Source organism: Rhinolophus ferrumequinum (genome assembly GCF_004115265.2).
Source record: "Rhinolophus ferrumequinum isolate MPI-CBG mRhiFer1 chromosome 15 unlocalized genomic scaffold, mRhiFer1_v1.p scaffold_54_arrow_ctg1_1, whole genome shotgun sequence".
Taxonomy (NCBI): Eukaryota; Metazoa; Chordata; class Mammalia; order Chiroptera; family Rhinolophidae; genus Rhinolophus; species Rhinolophus ferrumequinum.
The window spans coordinates 2,122,022-2,148,769 of record NW_022680357.1 but is presented as its reverse complement, the minus strand read 5'-3'; the positions used below and the strand labels follow the sequence as shown (position 1 = coordinate 2,148,769).

At 52.1% G+C, this 26,748-nt stretch overlaps 3 protein-coding genes across 3 annotated transcripts; 2 read left to right on the top strand and 1 right to left on the bottom strand.

The window, feature by feature from the left end:
- Positions 1–157: 157 nt before the first annotated feature.
- POLR3K (RNA polymerase III subunit K) lies at positions 158–3,748 on the top strand. Its single transcript, XM_033101659.1, has 3 exons — positions 158–316; positions 2,020–2,107; positions 3,371–3,748. Exons 1-3 carry the CDS (start codon positions 206–208, stop codon positions 3,496–3,498), a joined length of 327 nt encoding a protein of 108 aa, XP_032957550.1. The 5' UTR covers positions 158–205; the 3' UTR covers positions 3,499–3,748.
- A 2,342-nt stretch (positions 3,749–6,090) lies between these two features.
- Positions 6,091–7,607, bottom strand: LOC117019647 (multifunctional protein ADE2-like). Its single transcript, XM_033101658.1, has one exon. It carries the CDS (start codon positions 7,605–7,607, stop codon positions 6,330–6,332), a length of 1,278 nt encoding a protein of 425 aa, XP_032957549.1. The 3' UTR covers positions 6,091–6,329.
- Positions 7,608–7,665: 58 nt separating this feature from the next.
- On the top strand, positions 7,666–26,220 carry IL9R (interleukin 9 receptor). The gene is made up of 12 exons (XM_033101657.1): positions 7,666–9,202; positions 10,253–10,444; positions 13,120–13,348; positions 13,452–13,590; positions 17,460–17,561; positions 17,882–17,993; positions 18,127–18,305; positions 18,817–18,962; positions 19,284–19,485; positions 19,962–20,067; positions 21,561–21,645; positions 22,836–26,220. Exons 4-12 carry the CDS (start codon positions 13,452–13,454, stop codon positions 23,406–23,408), a joined length of 1,644 nt encoding a protein of 547 aa, XP_032957548.1. The 5' UTR covers positions 7,666–9,202; positions 10,253–10,444; positions 13,120–13,348; the 3' UTR covers positions 23,409–26,220.
- The last annotated feature ends 528 nt before the right edge of the window (positions 26,221–26,748 follow it).

The following is a 26,748-nucleotide window of genomic DNA, read 5'->3' as shown; positions in this document are numbered from 1 at the left end:
CATTAGGGCGTCGATTGGCTGCCGCGAGGACCAATGAGAAGTGCGAGATGGCCTGCCGCGGTGCTCGCTGGGAGCGCGACATCGGCGTGTCTATTGGTGGGCTAAGGTGGCCAGGACCAATAGGAGCTCGAGGCGGGCGGGCATAGTGTCGGCTCCTGGGCGGCCGCGGGGGCTGCCGGGAGCCTGCGGGGCTGAGTCCGCCGTCATGCTGCTTTTCTGCCCCGGCTGCGGGAACGGGCTGATCGTGGAGGAGGGACAGCGCTGCCACCGTTTCGCCTGCAACACCTGCCCCTACGTGCACAACATCACCCGCAAGGTGGGTCCTGGAGCCCGGCGTCGGGCCCCCGCAGGCCTCCCGCTTCCTCCGGCTGTGCTCCACCCCTGTCAGGACGCAAGGTGGAGGCCCTGGCCGTGGTCACCGCCGAGGCCACAGCGGTCCTTGTAACGCCGAAGTCAGATCGAGTCCGTCTTGCGCTCGGTAACGCTCAGCAGTTCGCCAGCGTGAAATGTGCTCGCGGGGCAGACCGAGCGTTGACACCACGCCCCTCCCCCCAGCCTTGCTTTTCTGATGTCAGAAAAGGGGCTCTTTTGCCCCAGAAACACCAGCCTCTTGGAGGATCCCCCCTGATGGACGTGGCATTACTAGCAGCGCCTTTGCCCACGTTTCCTGTCCGGTCCAGACTTCCCCTAAGACAGCCGTGCCACTCTTTTGTCACGTCGTCACTTAAATCATCACTCAGTGTAAAATTGCAGCCCTTCCGTTTTATCCTCTTTCCCGGTTTTGGTTTTTCTCTAGGACTCCTTACCTTCTAATAACACGGTATAATTTACTTACGTGCTTTGTTTACCGAAGCCGAGACCTAAGCTGTAGGAGGGCAGGGCTCTTTCTGTTTTGTTCCCTCTTGTGTGCTAGTCGGAACGCCGAGGATGGAACTGAGGATGTGGAGGTGTTCACTGCGGTGAATTGTGCTCACGGTGTTAGGACTCGGTATTTTCCCCTTGATCTTTTGTGGGGACAGAGCCCCAAAAAGCAGTTTCCAGGCTCTCGGCCTCACATAGCAAGGTGCTGGCTCAGGTAGTAAATGGCCATCGACTGATCAAATGGCCATCAGCTGTGGCTAGTTGGCCGTCAGCTGTAACCAGTGAGCCATTGGGCACTAATATAACTGCCGTGGCTAGGCTAACAGAAATGGGGGCTAGCGAGAAGATGGTGGCTGAGCCAGCAAGTGGAGCAGTGAGGGTTGAGACTTGTGTTGCTCCTGGTTTCCTGTGTCTCCAACCCAGCCGCCAGTGAGAATATAGTGGTGTGACTCCCCTACCTATGGCTCCGTGGGTGTTCCTTTTTGGCCTCACTATGTCCTGCGTTCTTATGTGGGGAGTGGGACCAGAGACCCCGCCTGACACCCTGCACGACATCTTTACTCTTTAGAAGTAGAGCCCCTTGGGGCCACCCCGTTCTGAGTGTTTGTGTACTGCACCATATTGCTGTGTTGTGGGAGTTTAGAGTCTGGATCTATGAGAAGAGTGAACTCTTACGTAAGCCTGACATTTCAAGGATGTCGGGTAAAACTTGGGAAAGAAACTGAGTGCTTTGAAAGCTCTCTGCCTGCGGGGAGCGGCTGGGCTCCCCAGCTGGTACTCTTTGGCTTCAGGTGTATTTGTTTCTCACATCTTGGGTTAGGCGGTGGTATCTTAGAGATATGGGCGTAGAGGAGGGTCACACCTAAGCCATCGTGTCTTCCTGCTCTGGTGTTTCATTCAATCCTTGCAGAGATCTTCTCTGACGGCTGAATCTCTCTCTTCTCTTGTGGGGGCATCCCAATCGTAGGTTCTTTAAATTCCAGTGGTGCGTCCTGCTCTGTGGTAGCGGGAACACTGTTTTCGTTTAGTCTCCCTGCTGGCTGGGAGGAAGACAGTCTGGGAAGACACTTGAGGGCAGCTGTGGAGGTGTGGTTTGGTGGCCCACGGTTGCACTGTTCACTGACTTGGAGAGTCTGAAGGCTTGCTGTTGTTTGTTAGGTAACAAATCGGAAGTATCCAAAGCTCAAAGAAGTGGATGATGTGCTTGGTGGAGCAGCTGCCTGGGAGAATGTTGACTCTACTGCAGGTAAGAGGGAAAGCCTTCTGTAACTGAGCGGTGGGTAAGTATGAAGCCACTGGCTGCTGCTCCGTGGCAGTCGGTGATGTATTTAGAAAGTGTGTTTGCGCTTTAAGAACTTACTTGTTAACTCCAATGATATTGGCACAAGCCTTGGAGTCGTGCAGTCCTGAGTTAAAGTCTCGGGGTGACTTCTTACTGTTTTATGACCTTGCTGGGGTCCCTGAAGCGCTCCAGGGCTAATCCACACTCATAGGTTGTGAGAGCACCCAAGTGAGTTATAGTGTTTCGCATATAACAGGCAATTCTACAGGCGGTAGCTACGATAGCTACAAGGTCAGGAATAATACAAATCAGAGTCGCGGGAAATAAATGTGGTGGTCTTGTTCTCATGCGGCGTGTTAAACGTTAATACCAGAGAGCACCTAACTGCAGTCTCAGTAAAATAAATGTTTCTTTCAAGTCTTGATTCGTTTCTGATAGACATAGATGTGACCAAGGAAGGGCAGAGCAGAGCCCTAGACAACCTGCGCCGAGGGGAGGAACAGCGAAGTAAGATTAGTGCCATTGCTCTGCCTCTCTGGACCGGTACCCAGATCCGCCACGTGAACAATTTAGCAAAGGCAGAAGTTGTCATTAAAAGCTAAGTTATGCCCCGAATGTCCAAAATGGTGTTTGAGAATTTTTGAAGGTGTTTCCATCAAGAGCAGGGTTAGTGTCGCAAAGTAAAAACCTTTGAAGGTAAATGTGTCCTGGGGTCCTCGGAAAAGGTACGTATGTGTGGTGAGATCTTGATAAAAGCAGCCTGAGGAGCTACTGCCAAATAGACCCCTAAATACTCGGGGAAGCCGATTGGTCAGCCCTTGGCAGCTCCTCTGGGAAGAAGAGAGGGCGTCTCCACGTCCCAGGTGATGGAGATGAATTTGTTAGGGGAAGTCTGCACGGCGTGGGCCCCGTAATTCACACAGCAGCCGTGTTACGTTTCCAACCAGTCTTCTACCAGGTTTGAGAAAAACAGTGAGAAAAAACAGTTTGAGAAAAACAGGGCGGGGAGGAGAGTGTTTCCAAGCTCTCCTGGATTTCCTCAGTGTGAGGGCACATTGGGAACGAGATCACTGTTTATAGCCTTCCATCCGGGGACAAGGGACACCAGGTGAGCGAGGGAGGGGCTTTGCTGCCTTTTATATAACACCTGCTTCTATCAGGTATGCTGGTCGAGGAGCCTCGTGTGTTAAATAACGGGGATACCTTGTTTCTTTCTCTCATTTCCAGAGCCCTGCCCCAAATGCGAACATCCTCGAGCCTATTTTATGCAGCTTCAGACCCGCTCTGCAGACGAGCCCATGACTACCTTCTACAAGTGCTGCAATGCTCAGTGTGGTCACCGCTGGAGGGACTAGGGTGCAGCCGGCCAGCTGCGTCAGTCTGTTCCCTTCTTCCCCACGGGGCCTCCCAGCTGGGAGCGGGCACTGTGTGTCCCGAGGGTCTCTGCTGGTTGGCAGAAAGCTAACCCTTTTCGGGTTGTCGGCCAGGGTGTCAGGAAAGGTAGCCCGTCTGCCAACCAGCGGATGAACTCATTCATGTCCAGGGAGATTTTAAGTGTGGGAAGGAGTTTCCGTAACTAAGTACATTCTGCTTCAGGTCCAGTTCGTTCATCTCCTACATGTATCGGGCAATTGACATCCTCTCACCATGAACCAGCACTCTTCAATATTTACATTGTTTGTGCAACTCAGAAAGTAGAACTTGTTAATTTAGTACATTAGATGTTCCTAAGTATGTCATTGTTAATTGCAAACTTATTTAATGAAAATTTATGCTGAATATTTAATTAAAACGAAAAGTCTAATATTGCCGTCTCAGTGTTTTAAATGCCTTAAATAGGTGCCAGACCCCAAATCATGATTCCAAAATTGACTACTGCACTGAAGACTGAACTAGTTACAAAATTGCTAATGACGTGCATTTAAATTGCTTTTTTTTTTTTTTTTTTTAATCTTTGTCTTTTATTTGGCTGCAATGTTTAAATTTCAGAAGGTATTAAAACAGCCATTCTAAGCATGGCTTATGACACAAAATTTAAATACTACATTATTGGGCACAATTTTTCTTCCTCTTTTCACGTTTAGCTACAAGTCCATACTCAAAGATGGCAAACCAGTTAGGTGTAAGTTACTTTTTACAAGTTAAAATACTTTCAAACAAGAATTTACTCTAGCACTGTGGAACTACTAAACAAATAGTGAAACTGATGACCATTGATAATGGTCAATCCTAAATCAGTGTTTGAACATTGTCATGTACTGTACAGAAACAGGTGGAGTTTTTGCTAGGCAAGGACAGAAGAGCTGACATAGCAGCCAATGACTATTGAATAACCATGAAGCCAAAGTTTTAAAGATGTTAAAATCAAATCTTTAATTATTCTCGTGAACACAAGAAAATTAAGCCATGATTTTCACAATTCCCCCATGTCTGACAGCCAGCCAGGCATAGCATATCAGATCATAAGGCAGTGTGAGGGAAATAAAGTGTAAAAAAATTCATTTTGTCTCTTGGAGCTTACCATCCAACAGAGTAAGAACTTCTTATACTAGCCACTGTAGCTATAGGTGATTAGGGAAGGTTTCATGGAGACAGTGAAGATAAAGCTCCAGTAACTAAGGAATAGATTTTAATGACAGAAATGAGGACATTCTAACTAAAGGTACAAATAAGTGATCCAAAAATTATGAGGAAAGCAAGCTCCGTTGATGGGTTACATCAGCGATTCTTAACCTATAGACCACGAATAGGCTTCAAGGGAATCCAAGAACCAAAGGAATCTATTGGTGACTTGTGTGTAATTTTCTAGGGAGAAGGTCAAGAACATTCATATTTCAAAGGAGTCTGTTGCAAAAGATGGTAAGTGCTTATGTTGTAAGCCCTTGGACAATCAACTTTAAAAAGGTTGAGCTAAGAATTAAGCCCTAACAGGCTAATGTAGAATTTGACCCCTACTTGAGGCTTTTGTACAGTGTGGGTAAACAGGGTAACAAACTCAAGACTTGGTGATGAGCTAGATGGGAAAGGTCAGAAAAACATCAAGATTCTGATTTGCTACAGTGAGTATAAGGGTCAAAAAGTGCAGACAGTGTAGGCCAGTGGCAAGGGTCTTAACCAAGAGTTTATCTGTATCAGAGATTAACATTTTGGCGGACACAGACCTTTTTGATAAAACTATAATTGCTCCCTTTCCATAAAAGTGAGCACACACATAAAATTTTACATGTAAGTTTATAGGGTTCGTGGACACTTGGATGAAAGTTTAATAATCTAAAATTCTCAGGGCTGCATAATTGTAACAGTGATTTCCAACTATATAGTTTATAGATTGATGAACTATGATACCTCTCAGTAACTGCTCCTTTAGACGTGAATCTTGCTGGGTACACTGCCCAGACTTACACTATTATAAGAAAGAATCTAGTGATGGTTATCAACTGGGAGATTCCAATTTCTGAAAATGATGGTTAGTGTGGCTAAAATTAACCAGAATTAAAAGAATTTTATGATCCACAGATACTCACCGTAGCCAAGTTAAGATTTACTAAATCTTTCATTTGGGATGGCAAAGGTGGCTCTACCTTTTTTCCATGGCCAATTGCCCTGACACATATCCGAGTTCTCAGAAAAGTCCCCTTTCTGTGGTTCCATAGTGCCCCCTTATTTCTTGTGTCTTCCCTACCCTCAACACCAATCTCAATTTTTCTTTAAAAAAGCAAAATGTTACCTCTATTAATAGCTAGAGAAAATATCATTTTGAGATACTGGCTTCAAATAAAAAAAACATGCTCTTAGAATTTTGTAAAGGTCAAATTGACAGAGGATTATATTGCTCTCACCAGCTTTCTCTAAGATACAACCATTTTAACTTTCTAAAATTTATGGGCTGAAATATAGAAAGTCAAGTAGTAACTTCAGAGCTCTATAATAGGACATTAGTTATTTAAGAAACATATTTGATTATGTTACCTACCTAACAATGACTATATAGTGGGTAAGAGATTAATTTTAAAATGTCCTTAAATATGTACATATATTTACTAATCCATGAATCTAGAGACGTATTTATTCACTAATACATTTTGTTTCCTCTGATTGATTTAAAATCTTTCCATCTTGCTTGATATTTTTTCCTGCAGCTAAACTAGACAGTCTTTTCTCCTAAAAAAAATACAGATGTTCTTTCTTATAAATTGCCCTCTCTTATTTTCTTGTCAGCCTGCTTCAAGGAAATCCATGTGTTTAATATACTCGCTCGTAGTTTGGCCCATACCAAATGGTTGTTTAATCCAAATATCTGAGCAGCAAACTGAGCTGATCCTTCTGGAGAAAGTATGGTTGAACAGCCAAGACCACTGGGTAGTCGAAGAGAAGACCACACATCCTGAGCTCCCCAGTCTGGAGTTAGGGGAGGACAGCTGATAACAGGGTATGCAGTGTTACCAGACATCACTGGTCCTAAACCATTGCTTCTGCCTGCCACTGCCACAAATACAGTAGGAATGCCATCCCCTTCATACTCAGCTTTAATCCTCAGAGTTTCATCTGGTCCTTTATGAGCAGATGTAACCCGAAGTTCACATGGAATGCCAAAATTTCCACAAGCCTTCTTGATTTTTTCACAGTGACCGAGATCAGAGGTTGAGCCCATCAATACTACAACCCTGCACTGACTTTCTGGCTTCAGAAGCAACTCTACTCTTTCTGCAACCCACTCAAAATTTTTCTTTACCATCTGGAGCCCTTCAGGAGTTACTTCCTTGAGGTCACGATATGACTGTTTGTCTTTCTGTTGGCTTCGATCTCCTGATGGCCAGAGTCTCCAGGAATCATTATCAATAACATCAGCAAGAACAATTTCTTTGGAGGTGACATCAACACCAAACTCAATCTTCATATCAACCAGTGTACAGTTCTGGGGCAACCAGGATTTCTCCAGTATTTCAAAAATAGCCTGTGTAGCATGACTCATGATATCCACTTCAGTTTGGCCTATAACAAGTCCAGCAAAGCAAAATTTTGCAGCAATGAGCTGTTCCTCAGACCTCTGTGGATCATTATTGGCATCATCCTTGAAAAACAACTCCACTTTAGGTGGGTAAAACTTATATCCTTCCTTGACACCAGGATTTCTTTTGAGAAAAGAACCAGTTGCTATTCTTCTACAAACCCATTCAATTGGAATCATTTCACATTTAGGTGCAATGAATGCTGTCTCCCCACATTTTCTGGTGAAAGCAGTTTTTATACCTGCTTCCTGTAGCAACTGAAAAATACAACTCGTAGTTTTATTTGAGATTGCAGCTTTTCCTTCTAGGTGATTCTTTCTGGCTGCATTTCCTGCAGTAATCTGGTCCTTGGACTGCAGGAGGACTTTTCCTGGACTATCTAACAATTCATAGACTTCTTTTGTTTTACCTTCATAGAGCTTTTTACCAATGTTCAGTACCTTAGCTGTCGCCATTTTCCTTGGGGGACTGGGGACAGTGGCCGCGCTAGGAAGAGACCTAAATTGCTTTCTTACTTCTATTCTGGCTTCCTCTATTGCCATACACTTCTTAGATACTATGTTTTTATACCTTCTGTGTTCTTTCCACTCGGAAAAGAAACAGGGGACAGGATCTGGGTCATTGATGGATGGATCTCTTGCTCAGGGCCTCAGACTTCGCTGCTTTTCCAAATCTCTTAATAATGAAGTCTCGCTTGTAAAGTCACGGTACTTAAAGTTATGCCTTTGGTACTGTTTTTCACTGTTTTGAGACTTGGTTTTTTACTGTTTTGAGACTTGGTTTTTACTGTTTTGAGACTTGGTTTTTACTGTTTTGAGACTTGGTTTTTACTGTTTTGAGACTTGGTTTCTTTCCCAGAAATGATTTGAGTTTCACATGGATGGTTTTCGTGTTTCCGTAACACGTTGACCAGCTCCTGAGTCCATTATCTCGCATCGGTTCTATTTCAGAACAGTTTGTTCTGGTTTTGCAAATGTGATTTCATAGTGTCCTTTAGTACCTTCTGCTTGTGCCGCTTGTTTTGTTTCCTTAGACGCCAGTTCTGGTTGGGTTCGTTGTGAGAGGCTGCGTGGTGAGACCACGTACTCCGAAGTTAGCTGCCTGTCTGCGTCTTAGCTGTGAGACCTCTCTCAAGTTGGTGAACCTCTGTCTTCATTTCCCCGTGTGTAAAATGGAGGTAGTAGTCCATTTCAAGGGTTTACAAACCTTTTCTGTAAAGGGCTAGGTTGTAAGTATTTCAGACTTGTGGGTCAAGAGTTAAAATCTAGAGACACACAAGGGAACAACTTCCACAATTTTCTTCTAGGCAAAATTCAAATTGTAATCGTAGCAATTGACTTGGAATCACAGTATTTGGTAATATAGGTCTGTTGCTGGAAATCATGGCTGCCCTTTTGCTTACTTGGGGGTCAAAGTTAGTGTTCTTTGTCATTACGATTGAATGCATACGTGCGTCTGTTAATGCAGGTTCAGTGCATGAAGTTCTGGGCTGACATCCAGTACTGATGAGAGACGCAGATATTTCCCTCAAAGTATTTGCTGTTGAAGAATACACTGAGAAACTGTAGGCTTTAAATCCTTTGTGTGTCTACAAACTTTGTAAATTTGTCCATCGAAGCATTTTCATGCTCGACATACATTTTTACCACCAATGGTAACATATTAGCAGATTCCATTTCAGGCCCTACTGAATGAGTGTTTTCTCACCTTTGAACATGGTCTTGCCGGCAGTTGTTAGTCGTTCCTTGCGGCCGCCAGTTCTTCGGTCGTTGCCCAGCTCAGCGCCAAGACATGGACTCTTCGAAGACAGTCTTTGAGCCATTTCGGTAACACCTGCGGGTTCATCGAGGGCTGAGGATCGTCATGATTTCAAAGCATTCGCCTCATTTTGACTTGACTGTTGACATCGCTACGAGTGTTCTTAACTGTTAGAACAGCCGTTCTCGCCCAAAGGCTGGTCATCTCCATTTCATTGTCTCGGGACGCACTTCTTCAGCTGCTGCAGTCAAATATAATTCAGTCACCTTCAGGAAGTGGCTCTCCTTGCTTGGTGAGCAGATGAGCCACTTGGAAATTCAATTTGGTTGCCTCGTTTTTACCTTTTTTATTTATTTATTTATTTATTTATTTTTTAATGGTTTTAAAGGTTTATTAATAGGAGTTGCATAATTGGGATTAGAATAATTCAATTATGCGAATCGGTACTTTTATTTTTTGTGAAGAAACGTGTTGTGTGTTGAGAACCGTGCCAGCGGCGGGTGCTTAGCCTGGTAATGTCGACCAGCCATCACTGAATAAGACACACAACCCTCTGCCATCCAGTTTGATGACAGACTAATCCACTCTCCACTGCGCCTTAAACCCATGACGTTCAGAGTTCACTTAGAAAAAATTTTTTTTTCAATTTATTTTTTTATTGAGGTAATGTTGCTAATAACATTACATAGAAATTTTGGGTATCTGTTACTCTGCTGAGTGCTAACCCCCAACAAATCTAGTTTCCACGAATCACCATATGGTCGGCTTACCCGTTTTGTCCGCCAGCCCACTCCCTTTCCCCGCTGGTAACCACCATTCTGTTGTCTGTACCTAGGAGTCCATTTTTGTTTTGTTCATTCATTTGTTCCTTTTTTGTTTTATATTCCACATGAGTCAAATCACACAGTTTTTGTCCTTTTCTGTCTGACTTGTTTCACTTAGCCTAATACCTTCTAGATCCATCCATGTTGTTGTAAGTGGTAAGAGTTCATTCTTTTTCATGGCCAGGTAATATTCCATTGTATATATGTACCACGTCTTTATTTATTCATCTGTGGATGGACACTTAGGTTGTTTCCCTATCTTGGCTATTGTAAATAATGCTGCAATGAACAGAGAGAGACGTGCACATATCTTTGTAAGTAAGTGTGTTCATATTTGAATAAATAACCAGAAGAGGAATTGCTAGATCGTACAGTGGTTTTATTTTTAAGTTTTTGAGGAACCTCCATACTGTTTGCCATAGTGGCTGCACCAACTTACAGTCCCAACAGTTCACAAGGGTCCCCTTTTCTCGACATCCTCTCCTCTTATTATATATTTCTTGTCTTGTTGATAATAGCCATTCCGACAGGTGTGAGGTGATGTCTCATTGTGGTTTCGATGTGCATTTCCCCGATGACGAGTGACGTTCTGAGTTCACTTGCCTTGTTTTGACATGAGAGGCATGGATTGGTAATAAGCCAAACAAGAAATGTCGCCGTACACCAGTCCGGTGGCCTGGAACTACTGAGTGTGACTGCACCATTGAGTTGTAAGTGTGCCGATCAGCAGTGTGAAGCTCTATTGCCACTACTCAACTTTGTCACTAGCGTGGGAAAGCCACTGCTGGTAATGCGAGCAAATCAGTGTGTCTGTGTTCCAGGAAGACTGGATGCTGAAATGTGAATTTCATCGTATTTTCATGTGTCATGTAATTTGTAAAGCGATTTCCCCCCAACCATTAAAAAAACTTCTAAACTATTTTCAGCTCACCGGTTTTTGTAAACAAGGGGTGCGTTGGATTTGGCCTGTGGGCCGTAGTTTGCTAACCCCTGGTGCACCTCATAGGACTGCAGACTTTTTTTTTTTAAAGATTTTATTGGGGGGCCGGCCCTGTGGCTCGGGGTTGGAGCTCCGAACTCCGAAGGCTGCCGGTTCAATTCCCACATGGGCCAGTGGGCTCTCAACCACAAGGTTGCCAGCTCGATTCCTCGAGTCCTGCAAGGGATGGTGGGCTGCGCCCCCTGCAATTAACAAAGGCAACTGGAGCTGGAGCTGAGCTGCGCCCTCCACAACTAAGACTGAAAGGACAACTTGACTTGGAAAAAAGTCCTGGAAGTACACACTATTCCCCAATGAAGTCCAGTTCCCCTTCCCCAATAAAATCTTTTTCTCCCCCAAGTCAAGTTGTTGTCCTTTCAATCGTAGTTGTGGAGGGTGCAGCCTCAGCTCCAGGTCCAGTTGCCGTTGTTAGTTGCAGTAGGTGCAGCCCACCATCCCCTGTGGGAGTCGAACCGGCAATCTTGTGGTTGAGAGGACGGGCTCCAACCAACTGAGCAACCTTGTGGTTGAGAGCCCACGGGCCCATGTGGGAATCGAACCGGCAGCCTTCGGAGTTAGGAGCACGGAGATCTAACCGCCTGAGCCACCGGGCCAGTCCAGGACTGCAGATTTATGTTGCTGCACATACATAAAATCCTTACGTGTCTGACTGATCATGTCCGGTGCCTTTTTTTCATGGTGCTGCTTTTTCATAGGTATATGATTCCTGGTTGAGTGTTCTTTGTGTCTGAGATTTCCTCTCCGCCTATGGATGTTGTTTTTCTATTTATTGCCATTTATTGTGGGAGAGGGTGGGGTATCAGGATTTGTCATCAGGGCATTTTCTAGGCAAAGAGGCACTGTCTTTCCTGAGTCTAAGTGTCCTGGCAGAGCCTGGCACAAATGCAGGTGTGGGGAACGTGCTGACTCCCCTGCTTCTCCATATTTGGGACTCTGACCAATCCTGTATGTTTGTTCCGGACTTCCCTGGCTCCCTTCCATCACCCAGGAAGGGCAATGTGCCTGCTTTCTCAGATGTCCTCTGCTGTGTGTTTTTAGCACGTGGTTTCCTCTGTCAGGCCAATCAAATCTCAGTTGCCTCCCTTCTTTCAGGGATTCCTTCTGGTTAATGTTCCATCTTGTTTCCTGCACTGTTACGATGTGTTCCTTTTATTTAAGATACTGTATTTTTCACTTATATACTTTCCTTTTGGTTCTTTTAGTATGTTTCTATTTCTGAGATTTCCTATTTATTCATTGGGCACATATTTTTCTTTATGTCTTTGAGGATAGTTAGAGTAGCTGCTTTAAAACCTGTGCTATTTCCAACAACTTAGTTGTGGGAATCCATCTGCCTCAATTGTCTTTCCTCTTATGTATGGGTCACATAGTTCCGTTTCTTCATGTGTTTAATAATTTTGGGTTTACCTTGGAAATTGTGAATGATATACATTGTAGAGACCGGATTCTGTTATGTTTCTCTAAAGGGTTTTTTGCTTTGTTTTATTTTGTTTTAAACAGGCTATAAACTCTGTCTCTGATGTAGGCAGCAGCTGAAACCTCTGTTCAGGTTGTTTAACCTCTGCTGGGTTGTTTGGAGGTGGCCAGCACACATGAGATTCGGGAATCAGCCAGAGATATTGGTAGAGTTTAGATGTAGAATTTGGGGCTCTCCTCCCTGGCTGTTTCTCTCCACGATTTCCTCCCTTTTCAGCCATGTGGTCTCCACTCGTGGGATCGTGGTATAGGTGGTGTGGTCTGCAGGTTTTAAGTTAGTGAATTCTGGCTTCAGCCAAGTGGGAGGGACCCTGACAGACAGAAGGAAGCCCTCTTGATAAAGATGCTAGAGAAGGGATGGCTCCAGTGAGTATAAAAGGATATACTTGGAATAGGTAAGGTGGGGGCCAAGCTGATTGAAATTAAAATATTGCAAAGAAATATGATTATTTTCCTGCTCATTCCTAAGGTGTTTTCCTGGGCTTGATTCCGTTTCTGTGGGTCCTGGTGTTCTCACACTCCAGAGAGCGACACACCTTGCCCCAGGTGTTTGATAGAACACAAACATGAAGCCACGTGCACGCAGGTAGTCACACACATGAAAGGAGACACGTATACACACTGAAATGTGACTTCCTTGGTACCACGCAGAACATACAGCCAGTCAGTGTACGATAAGATATTTATCTTTTAAAAATTTGTATCCATTAAAAACGTGCATTTGTTTGAGCTTAGAAATTGTCTAGCAGGACATGTGCCTACCTTCTCGGGCTCCCTCTGGGGTGAGATAAAAGGGGACCCCCATTTTTTAATTTCCTTCTATATCGTTTTTTTCTTTAACTGTTATGTTTAATACCCTCTGTTATGAGACTGTATGTTTAATACCCTCTCCATCCCCAATACTCACAGATTGCCTTAGCTGGAGGATGGAGAATCTGCACCCTTGGTCTCAGAAAAGTCTAGAAGGGGACGAAGCCCACTGCTCTGGTGCCTGGTCAGGGTCCTTGCCTCCGGGGACTAATTTATTCATCTGGTTGGTTACTCTGTGGGAGGAATACAGCGGACGCTGCTCCGTCAATCAAAGGACGAGCCTCCAAAGTCCACGTTTGGCAACCTTCAGTGTCCCGGGGAAGGAAAGGTTGTCCCACCTCAGAATTCCCGGGGTTATGATGCGAGGTGGCAGTCACCTCTCAGCCCCGCTTGGGGCAGACGTCTGCTCAGCTGCACGCTCGTGGTTTCAGATGTGGGCGGCCTGTGTCAGCCTGCCGTGCGAGGCCCACGTCACCGGTTGCTGCAGTTATCTCCTTATCAGCCTGAGGGGCTCGGCTGTGAGCATAAGGACCGTCCTTGCCATGGGACCCAGCAAATGCATCTGGGAAGGTGAGTCTGTCATTGGGATTCCCCAACTGCTCGAGTCAGCACGAACCTCAGAGGCAGAGAAAGGGTGGGCAGCCCACCTCCCCAGGCCCCAGGATGAGCCTGCGGATAAACCCTGGAAGTGGGCGTCTGGGAGCACCCCCCTAATTTTACCTCTGCTGGTGCCCTGGCCTTGGGCGTCTCCCAGAGACAGCGCGTTGGCAGTGCTGATCAGAGGATGACAGATCGTCTTTTCCAGGCGTGTAGGGGTCATGCGTGCCCCTGGGCAGAGGGGAGGGCACGGCGTTTGTCAGGCAAAGTTTCTAATGATGGGAGAGACCTTGCTTCCTCCGCGGCCGAGCTGACCTCTGGGGGACGAGTGAGTGGGCATTCCAGGGCCAAATGTGATGGCCACGAGTGGCCATGAGGTCTGCCAGGCCCTGGGCTTGTGAAGTCCCTCCAAGCCTCCCATGCCTTTGGGGACTTTAGGGCAGAAGAGGGTCTGGGATTCCCCCCACTGGAAATGTGGGTGGCACAGCAGGTGAGGGTGGAATTCCAGAAGGAGGGTCCACTCAGCCCAGCAGGGGAAGAGGAGGGGAGGGTTCGTGGTCTAGTAACATCCCAGAGCTCTCTTCCCCGGTGCCCAAAGCACTAATACCAAGAAGAAGCAGGGCAGTGTCTGCCGGGAGTTTCAGGACGTGTTTCTTAAACAGTTAGGTTGGGGGCCGGGGACACACCCTGAATCAGACAGGTTCTCGCCCTGGGGGAGCCTCATCTAGGGGTAGCGAGGGGCACTATGTCTCCCCATTTAACCTCCAGGCTCCCCAAAGAGAACTGTCAATAGCTTTATTCGAGCCCTTGCCTGTAGCCACTAGCTGCCCCATGTTCATGTCCGGTCTGGCTGGGGAGAGAGACTGGGGGCTTCCTGAAGGAAGAGGCACAGGGGACAGTGTGACAGAGGCCAGGAGGTACCCTTGGGGTGTGTGTGGTTGGGGAGCAGACCAGCAGGGACCCATGTGAGCCCCTAGCTTCTGCTCCTTTGACTTCCATCCTGACCCCTCTTCCTCCCGCCCGGAGTTCCATCCCTGCGTCTGTGCACTTGTGCACCCCAGGCCCCTCTGGGTCCGGCCCTTACCTCTCCCACAGTTCCTGCCTGCTGTACCCCCCAGATGGAGCTGCGCCTCCCGCTCGCCACTCTCAGAAAGCTCTCCTGGATGCCGTCCCCCACTTGTCCCAGCTTTCTCTGCACCCTCTCTGGACTCACCCAGCTGTCCTTCCTGCCTCCCTGTCTCCTGCTCCCAGCGCTTCCCCACCCGCTGTCAGCATCACCCGTGGAAAGTATGGCGTTCTCAAGCCCAACAGCATTGGTGGTGCCCATCGGTGCCGGGGTGGCCCACATGCGCTCGTGTGGCCCAAAGGGGCAGCTGGCTTCTGCTCCCATTTCCGGCCCCATTTCCTAGCACAGTCCCCATGTCCCCCAGGTTCTGGCTATTTCTGGGGATCCAGGGTCTGAATCTATTCCTCCTCCGCCAGCAGAGACAAGACAGACATACGTGTCCATTTAGTTAGCCACCTCCACGCCCTCCAACTCCGTGTTTGCCAGGTTCTTGGGCCGGCGGGGAGAATGACGGGGGATAGCATCCCCTCCCCATGAAACTATGGAAAAGGAGACAGTAAATGAATGCAGTAATTGGCGTGAAGCCTACGCAGAGGGTGGGCTGCCAGGCACCGAGGAGCCCAGGGCTGCCCTGCCAGCCCCATGCCAGGCCTGCTCTGGCCTGGGATTCCACCTGGCGTGAGACCAGGGAGGGTGAATGTGTCTGGAGACCCTCCTTGTCTGGCAGGGTCCGTGCGTCCTGTGGTCGGGATACAGCTGCAAGGCAGCCGTGATTTTGTGATAGGCCAGGGAACCACGGCAGGCGAGCTGACCTTGTCATGGAGGAAATGGGGTTTGGAGAAGGGCCCAGAGCGGCTGTGGGCTGAAGGCCCTGTCCACAGACCCGATGGGGGAGGGGCAGTGCTGCGTGGTAATGTCTGCCTGGCCCCCCAGCACGACTGAAGGGGTGCCCACAACAGCAGACACTGGCGTCGCCGCCTCCTGCACTCAACCATCCTGAGACCAGGCGTTGTCGTCTGAGCTGTGATTAGACCCCCCTGGTGTCCTCCCAGTGCCTCTTCCAGGACCAGGGAGGAGGCAGGTGGGGGCTGTCAGACAGGGGTGGCCTTGCCTGAATAATGTCCCTCTTTGCACTTGAGGAGCCCTGAGGAGTGAGAACAGGGACACCCCGGGGGATCTGGGTAGCTTGCAGGCTTGTGTGGGAGCTAATGGGACCAGGTGCCAAGGACAGAGCTGACAGGTGCCAAGGATCAGGCAAGTCCCTGGTCTCTGTGGCCTCAGTTTCCTCATCTGTAGAGGGGCGGTGGCCCCACCCTACCCAGTTCACTAGGTAGAGACAGAAGTGTTTTCTGCAGAAGAAAGCGGGGACCCCCCCAACCCCAGGATGATCCTGCCCAACTCTCCGATGCTCCCCCCCAGGGTGGGTCCCAGCCCCTGGGCCACCCTGCTCCACGCTCGAGCCATCTGCTCCTGGGTTCGCCTGCATTCCTCCAGCGCTGGGGCGGTGGCCGTCCACCGTCCCCCCCAGGGGCCTAGATCCAGCCTCTTGACTGGAAAGTGGCTGCCGTGCCTGAGCTCCTTCAGGTCCTGGAGTGCACTCTGACCCCGTCCTCCTGTCCTGTCCTCACACGCCCTGTTGTCAGGCCCCTGCCCCATCTCTAGTTAGTAGCTGCTGCAGGAGGGGACAGACGCGACAGGACCAACGCTGTGGTGGGTGGTACCAGGTGATACTTCATTCTACGGAAGGGTGAGGTCTCCCTGCTCAGTTGATCTTAACAGGGGCTTGTCCTGGGGATACATAGTCAGTTGGGGGTGTGGGGTGGGGTCGGAGGGGTGTTTTCTGTCTGGAGAGTGTGTGCTGAGGTCTGTGTGTCTGTCTGCATTTCTGCTTGCTTATCACTCATCAGGCTTGCATAAGCAAGCTGGCCCTGCTTCCTGCTAAGGAGCTATCAGTGTACCATCTGGAGCTGCAAATGGGGTGATAGGGCGTCGGCAGCCTCCCCCTGCCTGCACCCAAGCACTTCCTAACCTGTAGCCCCTTATCTCCATCTAACTTCTGGCTCCCCCAGGGGTCCTGGGGCGTGGGCTCGCCCCTCTGCACAGGAGTGTGACGGACAGAGTTTAGGACCTGCCTTCCGTTGCCTGGATACCCCACAGCCATCCTGCACCTTCTTGGAGCAGAACTCCGGGAAAGGTGTTTATTGATTGAGAAGGAAGGGATGGAGGCTATGTACAAGTTGGCTGTGTGACCCTGAGCAAGACACTTCCCCTTTGGGACCCAGCTTCCTAGTCTGTGACAAGGGATAGTCTTTCTACCTCCCAAGTGTTACGGGAATTCCAGTGGATAATGCATGTTACACAGCCGGCACAGGGTGACTCCAGAGAGTGCAGTAAATCTCACCTGTGGTTCCCCCAGACCTGCCTCCCCTGCAGGATGGGACCTGGGCCCAGGGACAGGGGGCTGGGCTGGCAGAGGAGCCTTCTGGGCAGACTCAGACACGCAGCAGATGCAGAGTCCAGACCCACGTGGAGGTCTGCATTTGACGGCTCCCTCTCATACGCTGTAGCCATGAGTCTCCGTCAGGTCCACTGACCTTTCTGAGCTTCAGATGCAGCTCGGACAGTGGCGCCCGACCTCTTTCAAGGGCACAGTGAGTGTGTGGTGGTGACCCTTTCAGAGCACTCTGTGGGGGGGGGCCCCTCACAGGGCGATCTCTTGGGGAGCATCCCATGGGGGTGCCCCTCCTACACAGCCCCTTGGCCCTGTCCCTTGCAGGTTGGACCTTGGAGAGCGAGGCTCAGAGGAGAGGGATGAGTACCTGGCTCCTGGTCTGTGCCTGGGTCGGCTTGGGAGTCTCGGTGCCAGGGGAAGGAGAAGGTGAGCGCAGTGCTGACGGCGGGAGGTGGGTGCGGGCGTGCTTCAGGGAAAGGGCTGTCCTCTGTCAAGCTCCCCAGGGTCCGTTTGGCCCAAACTGTGCTAGGGCCTGTCCTCCAGGGACCAGCCCACATCCAGTGCCATCCAGGTCTCCCGGTCGGAGCCTAGCACTTGCCTGGTCTCCCAGTCCTGCCCTTGAGGCATGTTTCTGGTATCGTTCTCTGGGCACTGCCCTGCCAGGGCGGCCACTGCCAGACCCGCCCCCTGCCCCCCGCCCTGCCCTGAAGCAGCCGCTATGGGCTCCCCACGGTCACTGTTCCCAGGGCTCGGGGCTGGAAGCCTCACCTGTCTCACCAACAACATCCTGAGGATTGACTGCCACTCGTCTGCCCCAGAGCTGGGCGAGGGCCCCAGCCCCTGGCTCCTCTTTACCAGGTGAGGCTGGAGGGCCACGCTCACTGGACAGGGGATGGGGAGGGCGCAGGGCTGAGGACAGGATCCCCATGAGAGCGGCAGCGGGGTCGGGCTGGTGCAACAGCGGCTTGGGGCTGACACACGCCCTTTCCAGCAACCAGGCTCCGGGCGGCAAGCACATGTGTGTTTTCCGGGCCAGCACTTGCACCGTGCAGCTGCCGCCTGAGGAGGTGATCTCACCTTTTGACAACTTCACCATCACGTTGCACCAGGGCATCGCCGGGAAGGAGCAGGTCAGCCTGGTGGACCCCCAGTACCTGCCCCGGAGACATGGTAAGGCCTGGGGTGGGCGCCTTGGCCGGAACATCCTGGCTGCGTGGGGCTTGGGGATGGAGGTCTGCAACCTGTAACCCGTAGGCTTGGTCCCTCCCGATAGAGACCCAGGGCTAGGAGCAGGCTGGGCTTGGGAGGGGAGGGCCCACGGTTACTGGAAGGGTTGGCTTTGGGATGATGAAGAGGCACGGCTTCGAGTTGGAGCCGTGGCTGCAGCTCGAGTCCCTTGAAGTGCGCTTCAGGACCCCACACAGGACCCCAGTGACTCGGGGAAGACTCTCCAGCAGCAGCCTGTGGAGGAAAGGGGAGGCCCCCTTTGGGGAATCCCCTTGTGTAGCTGCAGGGGCTGGAGGAAGTCCCTGCTGTCCTGTCCCACCTGAGGCTTCTCGGGACCAGCCACCCTGGAGGCCCCGGGCCTGAGAGGGCCTTGCCCATGGCCGCCCGGGAATCCGGCAGACACCGGTGCTGAGCGTGCGGACAGACGCCCTCAGGTGGCCTCATTCCCTTTCAGTGAAGCTGGACCCTCTGTCTGACCTGCAGAGCAATGTCAGCTCTGACTCCTGCGTCCTGTCCTGGAGCATTAATCCCACCTTGGAGCCGTTGGCCTCGCTGCTCAGCTACGAGCTGGCTTTCAAGAGGCGGGAAGAGGCTTGGGAGGTGAGGCTTGTGTTGCTCCCTTGGAACCTCCCTCTGTCCTGGGGGCGGCCGCCCAGGGCCACTGCTCGCCCCACACGGGGAGCTGTTGACTTGGAGTCATGAGGAAGGGAGGTGACTAGAGCCAAGAGTACGGGTGTGCAAGCGTGCACGTGTGCAGGGAGATGAGTGCAAATGCGTGCCTGTGGGTCTGTGTGTCAGTGCGCCCGTGTGTGCCCACGAGGATGGTGAGTGTGCCGCTGAGTGTGCGTGTCTGTCCTGGGGGCTGACAGACGCAGCCTCACCCTCAGCGACTGCCCCCGGCCCCCCCCCCGCCCCCCACAGCATGCCCGGCACAAGGAGCACATCGACGGGGTGACCTGGCTCCGCCTTGAAGCTGCCGAATTGGACCCCGGTGCCATGTATGAGGCCAGGCTGCGTGTCCAGATGGCCACCCCGGCCGGTGCCGTGGCGGAGGAGGAGAGCTACGAGGGCCAGTGGAGCGAATGGAGCCAGCCCGTGAGCTTCCCGTCTCCCCAGAGCCCAGGTCTGCGGGGCTGCTGCCCGTCCAGAGTCTGGGATGGGCTCTCCTCCCCTCCTTTTCCCTTCCTGGGGCCCCTCCTGCCGGCGGTCATGCCCAGCTGACCTCCGTGCCTTGGGGGTCTGAGGTGTGTAAGGAGGAAACAAATAGCCGCCAGGCGTGGGCTTTCCAGGAGCCGCCAGTCAGGGGTCCCGGGCTGCACACCAAGGCCCTGTCCCTGAGGCAGGAAGGGCTGGGCTGACCCTTGTGCACAGAGGTGCCGGGAAGGCCACAGACCCTGATGACCTTGCAGAAAGGAGAGGCGAGGCTCGGGGGTGCGTGATTCACCCAGCGTGCTTTGCCTGCGAGACACAAGCCTCCAAGGCCCATCGCAGACTTCCCACGTAGGCCCCAGGCTCTCATGGGGGTGCCTGTGCCCTGTGGGTTTGGAGAATGTCCCGGTGCTGAGGCTGCTCACAGCTCTGGGCCCTTCCTGCTCACAGGCCCCGTGACCCGTCCCTCGGGGCACTCCAACAGCACGTTTGTGGCTGTGTCCATCTTCTTCCTGCTCACCTGCCTGACCTACCTCCTGTTCAAGCTGTCAGCCAGGTCAGTAGCCAAGGGAGGGGTGTGTGTGTGTGTGTGTGTGTGTGTGTGAGCATTTGTGCGTGCATGTGGACGAGGATTTGTGTCAGTGTGTGGTGGCGGGGCACAGAGGGCCAAACCAGCAGCCCCTCCCCTTATGCCCCGCTCCCCGCCGTCAGGTCCTGGAGGGGTAGAGTTTTCAAGCCTCTGCCTCGGACCAGTTGGGAGTTCCCAAGTTGTGAGGTTTTGGGGGGCAGGTGGTGTGACCCTGAACAGCTGAGCAGGGACCCAAAGTCACCAGGGCCAAGTCGCCTGAGGTCCTGTCTCCAGCCTCCAGAGGCGCTTGGTGGTTTGCTCGCTTGCTAACACATTTGATGCAAATGCAGTTGGGGCACGTGGTGTGCACAGGCCCCTGTTCCCGGCTCTCGTGGACGCCTCAGAGGACAGGTGGACACAAGGGCCCTCCTGACCTGAACCATCACATCCGAAGGTCAGACAATGAAGTGTGTTTACACACGGTGGAAAGTTTGTAAACTTCATTGTCTGAACGTTTGTATGTCAGGTTACAAGAGGGGATACAGGGCTCCGTCAAGGGGGACCCACAGAAGACTGGCCAGGTGCAGACAGGTAGTAGAGAAGATGAGAAGTTGGACAAAGAGAGGAAGAGGGTGGGGTGGCGGTGGGAGGGGTGCTGGGTGGGGCCCAATGGGTGGGGCTGACGATGGAGGAGGGTGCCAGGCTTGTCCTCAGAGCAAAGCAAAGCGTGTTCAAGAGGGTGTGATACGGGCCGGTTTATGTTTCGAAAATGGATTGTTGGGGTTCGAGGGGGTACTTCTGGGAGGCCAGTGTTGGTGTCCAGAGAGAGGCTTCGTGGCTTGAGCCGGTGAAAGAAGTAGGGACAGAGCAGCGTGGAGGGAAATCACCAGGGTCTTAGCAAGAGAAACCGAGGGGACGTGGAGGCAGAGGAGATGCGGTCAGTGACTCCCCTCAGGTGGGGAACTGGAGGGTCCAGGCCCCAGGGGAGGTCGGTGAGGGTCACCTGGACCTCCAGGGTCGCAGCCCTGTGCCACGTCCTCCTGGGAGGACCAGTGAGCCCTGGGCAGGTACATCTGTGCTTAGGAGAAGTCAGGAGGGGCAGGGAGTTGTTGCCCGCCCCCCCCCCCCAGCCCCTGTCTGCCTAGGACACTGCTGTGGGCGTGTGTGGGAGGTGCTGGCTCCCTCTGTGGGTGGAGCGACACAGCCGGTGGCCCTCACCCCTGAGCTCACCGTCTCAGCTCACCCTGTAAAGGACATGTGTCTTGGTATAAGTCAGTTTTATGGGGTCACTAGCCAGGGACGCCACAGGGTACCAGGTGGGGGGACGGGGGTCTTGCCCTGAGAGCAGGTTTGGACCCCGTGAGAGGAGAAAGCGTGGCCGCAGCGCGGATGTGGCCGGGCTGGTTCCCTGCTGCTTCCCTGGGGTGACCTCGCGCCTCCTGGAGTTGGAAGGAGTCTCTGACTGGCCTCCTCTGCCTCAGGGTGAAGAGAACCTTCTACAAGCACGTGCCCTCTCCGGTGGCCTTCTTCCAGCCTCTCTACAGTGTACACAATGGCAATTTCCAGGTGTGTGCACTGACCACTGCAGGGGGTGGGGGCCGGGCGGGGAGTGCCCAGGCATCTGCCTGCTCAGGATGTGGGCTTTGGGGGTGAGCGTAGGGGCCTTTCTCGGTGCTTTGAGCTTTCTTGATCTATATCGTGGGTTTAAATTTACACCCTGTGTCTCACATGGGCCAAAAAAAAAAAAAAAAATTAGCTTTATTTATGTTCCCCTGGCGGAAGGAGGAGGAGCTCCCATGAGTGGTCTCTGGTTTCTACCCTTTCAGGCCCTTCACTTTGAGCAAAGGATGGGAGACAGTGCTTCCCGGGGGTCCCCCTGACTCGTCCACCCCGGGGTCTCCCCTTCTGAGGATGCACGCTTTCCTTGGCCCAGCCCTTTTCTCTCTCAACAGGGAGCCTAGTTTTCCAGATTGTTGTCCCAAAGTATCTTTGGAAGTTTAAAACTGAGCACTTTGTCCCTGGGGGTCCAGCTCTTTCTCCAGGCAGTGGATCTGACAAGATCCCTGAAGCAGCTGCTGACAAAGGCTTAGTGGGACAAAGGCTTAGTGGGACCAAGCTTTTGATTGCCACTGGACTGAGTCACTTGGGCTGCAGGCAACCAGCCACTTCTCTGTGGAGCTATGACACCTCCCAGGGGTTACTTAGAGCCCGCTGGGGCTGGTCTGTTCTCTAGGGAGGCCCGTAGTGACACAGGATGTGGTGTGTGTGGTGTATTTGGTGGAGACTCCTGGTCCCACCTAGGGAGCAGCTTCCTTTTGGAGGCGGGGTGGGGGGCGTGGTCTTCTGTGGTCCCTGGAAGGGTCCCGGCCTGCCTGCCTCAACCCAGACATGCCCGTCCCCGTAGCATCTCCTGTCGTGTGTGTATGTGTGTGTGTGGTGAGTTCTGGAGCTGCTGAAAGTTTCTGGAGTAGTCGTCAGAGCTTTTCTCTGTCCTTGGCACCTGTCCCCATCTGCACCCTGCTTCAGGCTGCTCTGAGCACCAGGCCCTGTGTGGGGAAGTGCTGAGGGGCCTGAAGGGACTTGGGGTCCCATGCTGAAGCTGGGCCGGCACATGGGGGGAAGACAGAATGTTCCGGGCACAGGCACTGCTTGGCCTGTGGGTAGGGGTGTCTGGAGAGCTTCCTGGAGGAGGAGGGAAGGCTGCTCCCACAGTGAGTCCTGAACATGCTGTCTGACCCCCCCATACTTTGTTCCAGACCTGGACGTGGGCCCACAGGGCTGGGGTGCAGCTGAGCCAGCACTGTATCGGCACCCCACAAGGAGTCGCGAAATCCAGTGTCCGGGAGGCCATCGCGTTCCTTACCTGTGACCCGGTGGACCCCTGGCCACCTGTGGCCCTGGAGGAGGTAGAGGGCAGTGGTACTGGCCTCCCCACGGATGTATTGCCAGCAGCCGTCCTGGAGTGGGCAGGGCAGCCACCTGCCTATCTGCCACAGGAGGAGTGGGGCCCTGCGAGCCTTGCCAGGCTGTCTCCCCCACAGCCAGAGGGCAATAGCAGCGACTACTGTGCCCTGGCCTGCTATGGGGGGGGCCACCCCTTGACTTTCCCAGGAAACACGCAGAGCTCTGGGCCCGTCCTGGCCTCTGCCTGTGGCCTGTCCTGCGACCAGCAGAGCCTGGATGCCTGGCAAGGAGGTAGCTGTGCGGGAGCTGGTCACTGTCACAGACGAGACCCTGGTGAACGGGCCACAGGAGGACCTCTGGGGTGTTTTCCTGCCCCCTGCCCTTGGCAGCCAGTGGGCTCGGTCCTGAAAGTTCTAGAGCCCTGACTCGACCAGCTGCCTCATGTCCATTGTGGGAAAAATGGACGAACGTCTCGGGAGCTGACCCTTGACTGAGACTGGACCGCTTGTGGAAGGCCACCTGTGCGGTGGTCATCTGTCCTGCCTGGATGGAGGCAGGAGGCCCCTGCTTCCCTCCTCTCCACTCAGTACCTCCACTCAGCATCCCGCCAACCCCGTGCCCCCCCCCATTTCCTCCCTGCTTTCTGGCTTGATCCCAGGCCCCGCTGAGAACAGGGCTGTGGTCCCCATAGCCTGTGCTGCCCTCACCCCCTTAAAGGGCCAGCTTGGGCCCAGGGGACACAGGTGAGACGTTGTGACCAGGCTGAGTGTCATCTTTCTGTGCCTTCCTGAGGTAGCTCTCCTACTGAGACTAAAAGGCATACAGTGGCTGTTCCAAACTGCTAATGGCTGAGAGGAGGGCGGAGAGCTGTGGCCAGAGATACCAGATCGTCAGGACTGGAAGCGAGCAGCCAGCAGTGCCTTTGGCCTGGGAAGGGCCCTGCCTCCACCCCCTCCCCTGTGGTCTGGACAGAGACATGGACAGAGCAGAGGGTGCCTGCATCAGTCTCCTAAGGCTGCCAGAACAAAGTGCCAAAAGGAGGGGACTTAGAGCAACAAAAATCGGTTGTCTCACAGTTTTGGAGGCTGGAAGTCTGACATCTAGGTGTCAGCAGGGCTGTGAAGCCTCGAGGGCTCTCTCCAGCTTCTAGTAGTTTCTTGGCTTGGGGGACAGCGTAGCTCCAATCCGCCCGAGGTGTTTTCTCTGTGGGGGTGTCTCTACCCAAGACCCCCCTTTTTATAGCAGCACAATCATCGTGGATTGGGGCTGATTTGAATGACTTCATCCTGACATGGGCAGCTAAAAAGGTGTTTCCATATCAGGTCACATTCACAGGTACGGGGGTGGGGCTTAGGGCTTTCTCATGGGAATTTGGGGGAAACATAATTCAACCAATGACCGTGTCCCTGCCCCTGCCAGCAATGCTCCACCTCCTTGCTGGCCCAAGGCACTTGGCTCCCTCCCAGGGAACCCTCATCGCTCTTACTGGGTGCCTCGGGGAGAGGACCCCGTCCCACCTGGCTGCTGGACTTGGGGTTGGTGCTGGGATCACCTGCCCGGTGAATGCTCGGACGAGACTTCTTTCTGAGGGAGGATAAAAAGAATGCCTGTCTCTTTCTGGATGCTGAGCCAGAGAGGGGACTTCTCTCTGGGAGGTTCCAGTGTCCCCTGTGGCATGGGCAGAAAAATAGCACTAATAGCCCCAGGCCCCAAAAGGCAAAGCTCCCCTCTGGCTCAGCTAGGCGTCCCCCTCCCCTCTGTGTGCCTGCGGAGCCCCCAAGGTTTTGAGGGGAGCCTCAGCAGAGCCGGATTCTGGTCAGCAGAGGCGAAGCAGGACCCAGAATGTATCTTTCGTGTCCAGAGAGCAGGAGGTATGTGGACAGAAGTGAGGTGCTGGTATCCTTAGCTCTAACCCAGTGTAAAAATACTAGCGTTAATCCACTTCCTGCAGCCGACCTCTGGGGAGCCCCCGGGTGGTGTATTTGTAACAGCATCTGTGTGGCTCATGCATCTGCGCTTGGGACCTGGGCCACCTGCGTGACTAGATAAGTGACCCCCACAGCTGGGATTACCTTCCTGTGTGGCCGAGGTGTCCATTTGACTCACACACTTTCTCTAGGTGGTACCTGGATGCCTAACTCTGGGCTGGAACCTGAGTGTGAAGTCACTCAGAGGCTGTGTGACAGAGTCTCGGTGAGTCACGCCTGCCCTTCCTGGGTACACGCGAGTAACAGCGGCTCATAGAGTTGCTGTGAGCGCCGGAGCAAGAAGCCTGCACACCTTGGTACCCAGCAAATGCTAATTTCCCCTTCCTGAGAGGACACCACCCTTGGAAACCATGTGCCAAGATCCAGGGTACAGCAGAGCGAAGCTCAAAAAACCTCGTGAGGCCTGATGAGGAAGTCACCCATCGCTGGTCACCGAGGAGTCAGAGAGAAGGTGGCCTGGGAAGGGAATTATGACACTGCTGGTGGGTCGAGCACTTGCGTGGACAGTATGGCTGCAGCATCAGTGTCCAAAATGTGACCGACCAGTCCCCAGGCTGCGGCTGGACTGTGGAGGGCGTGGAACGCTGATGGGACAGGAGGGAAGAGGACACCCCCCGCCCCCCCGTCAGGGAACGCCACAGGACGTTCCTTTTTCTTTATTTTTCAATGAGGTAAACTTCACATAATAGAAAATTAACTGTTTTAAAGCATATAACTCAGTGACATTTCGTCCGTGCACGGTATTGTGCCGTCATCCCCTCTATCTAGTTCCAAAACATTTTCATCACTTGAAAAGGAAGTGCCCTGCCGAAAAAGCAGTCTGTCCCCATTCTGCCTCCCTCTGACCTCTGGCAACCACGCGTCTACTTTCTTCCCTATGGATTTACGTAGTCTGGATATCTCATGTAAATGGAATCGTATAACATGTGACATTTTGGGTTCAACATCTTCCTTGTAGTATGATGTTTTCGAGGTTCGCCCACATTGTAGGATCAGTACCTCAGTCCTTTTTATGGCTGAAGTATTTATTATTCCGTTGTCTGGATGGAGCACATTTTGTTTATTCATATCTGTCGATGGACATTTGGGTTGTTTGGATTATAGCTATTGTGAACAGTGGTGCTATAAATATTCATATCAAGTTTCTGTTTGAATGCCTGTTTTCAATTCTTCTGTGTATATTCCCAGGAGTGGAATTGCTGGGTCATGTGTTAATTCTGTGCTTAGCTTTTGAGGACCCGCCAAACTGTTTCACAGGGGCTGCAACATTTACTGTTTGCGTCGTTAATGTACTAGGGTTCCAATTTCTCTGCATCCTCTCCAACTCTTGTTAGTGTCTGATCTTCGGACCAGAGGGCAGAATAGGGGAAAAAAAGCCCAGCGAGAGGACGGGCGATGGGATGGGAGGAGGAGTTGAGTGGATGGGGGGGCGGGGTTGAGGTGGCGATGGGGAGGAGTGAGGGAGGGGGAAGGAATGAAAGGAATGAAGGTGGCGGCAGGACGGAAGGAGGACGGAAGAGTTTCTGTCTAGTTCCTATGAGAGAGCAGTCTCGCTTCAGTACGGAACGGACGCTTTACCGTTCTTCTAATTCATGCCTTCATGACTTATCATTCCTTCCTCCCTTCCTTCCTTCCTTCCTTCCTTCCTTCCTTCCCTCCCTCCCTCCCTGCCTCCCCCCTCCCTCCCTCCCTCCCCCCTCCCTCCTTCCCTCCCCCCTCCCTCCCTCCCTCCCTCCTTCCCTCCTTCCTTCCCTCCTTCCTTCCTTCCTTCCTTTTT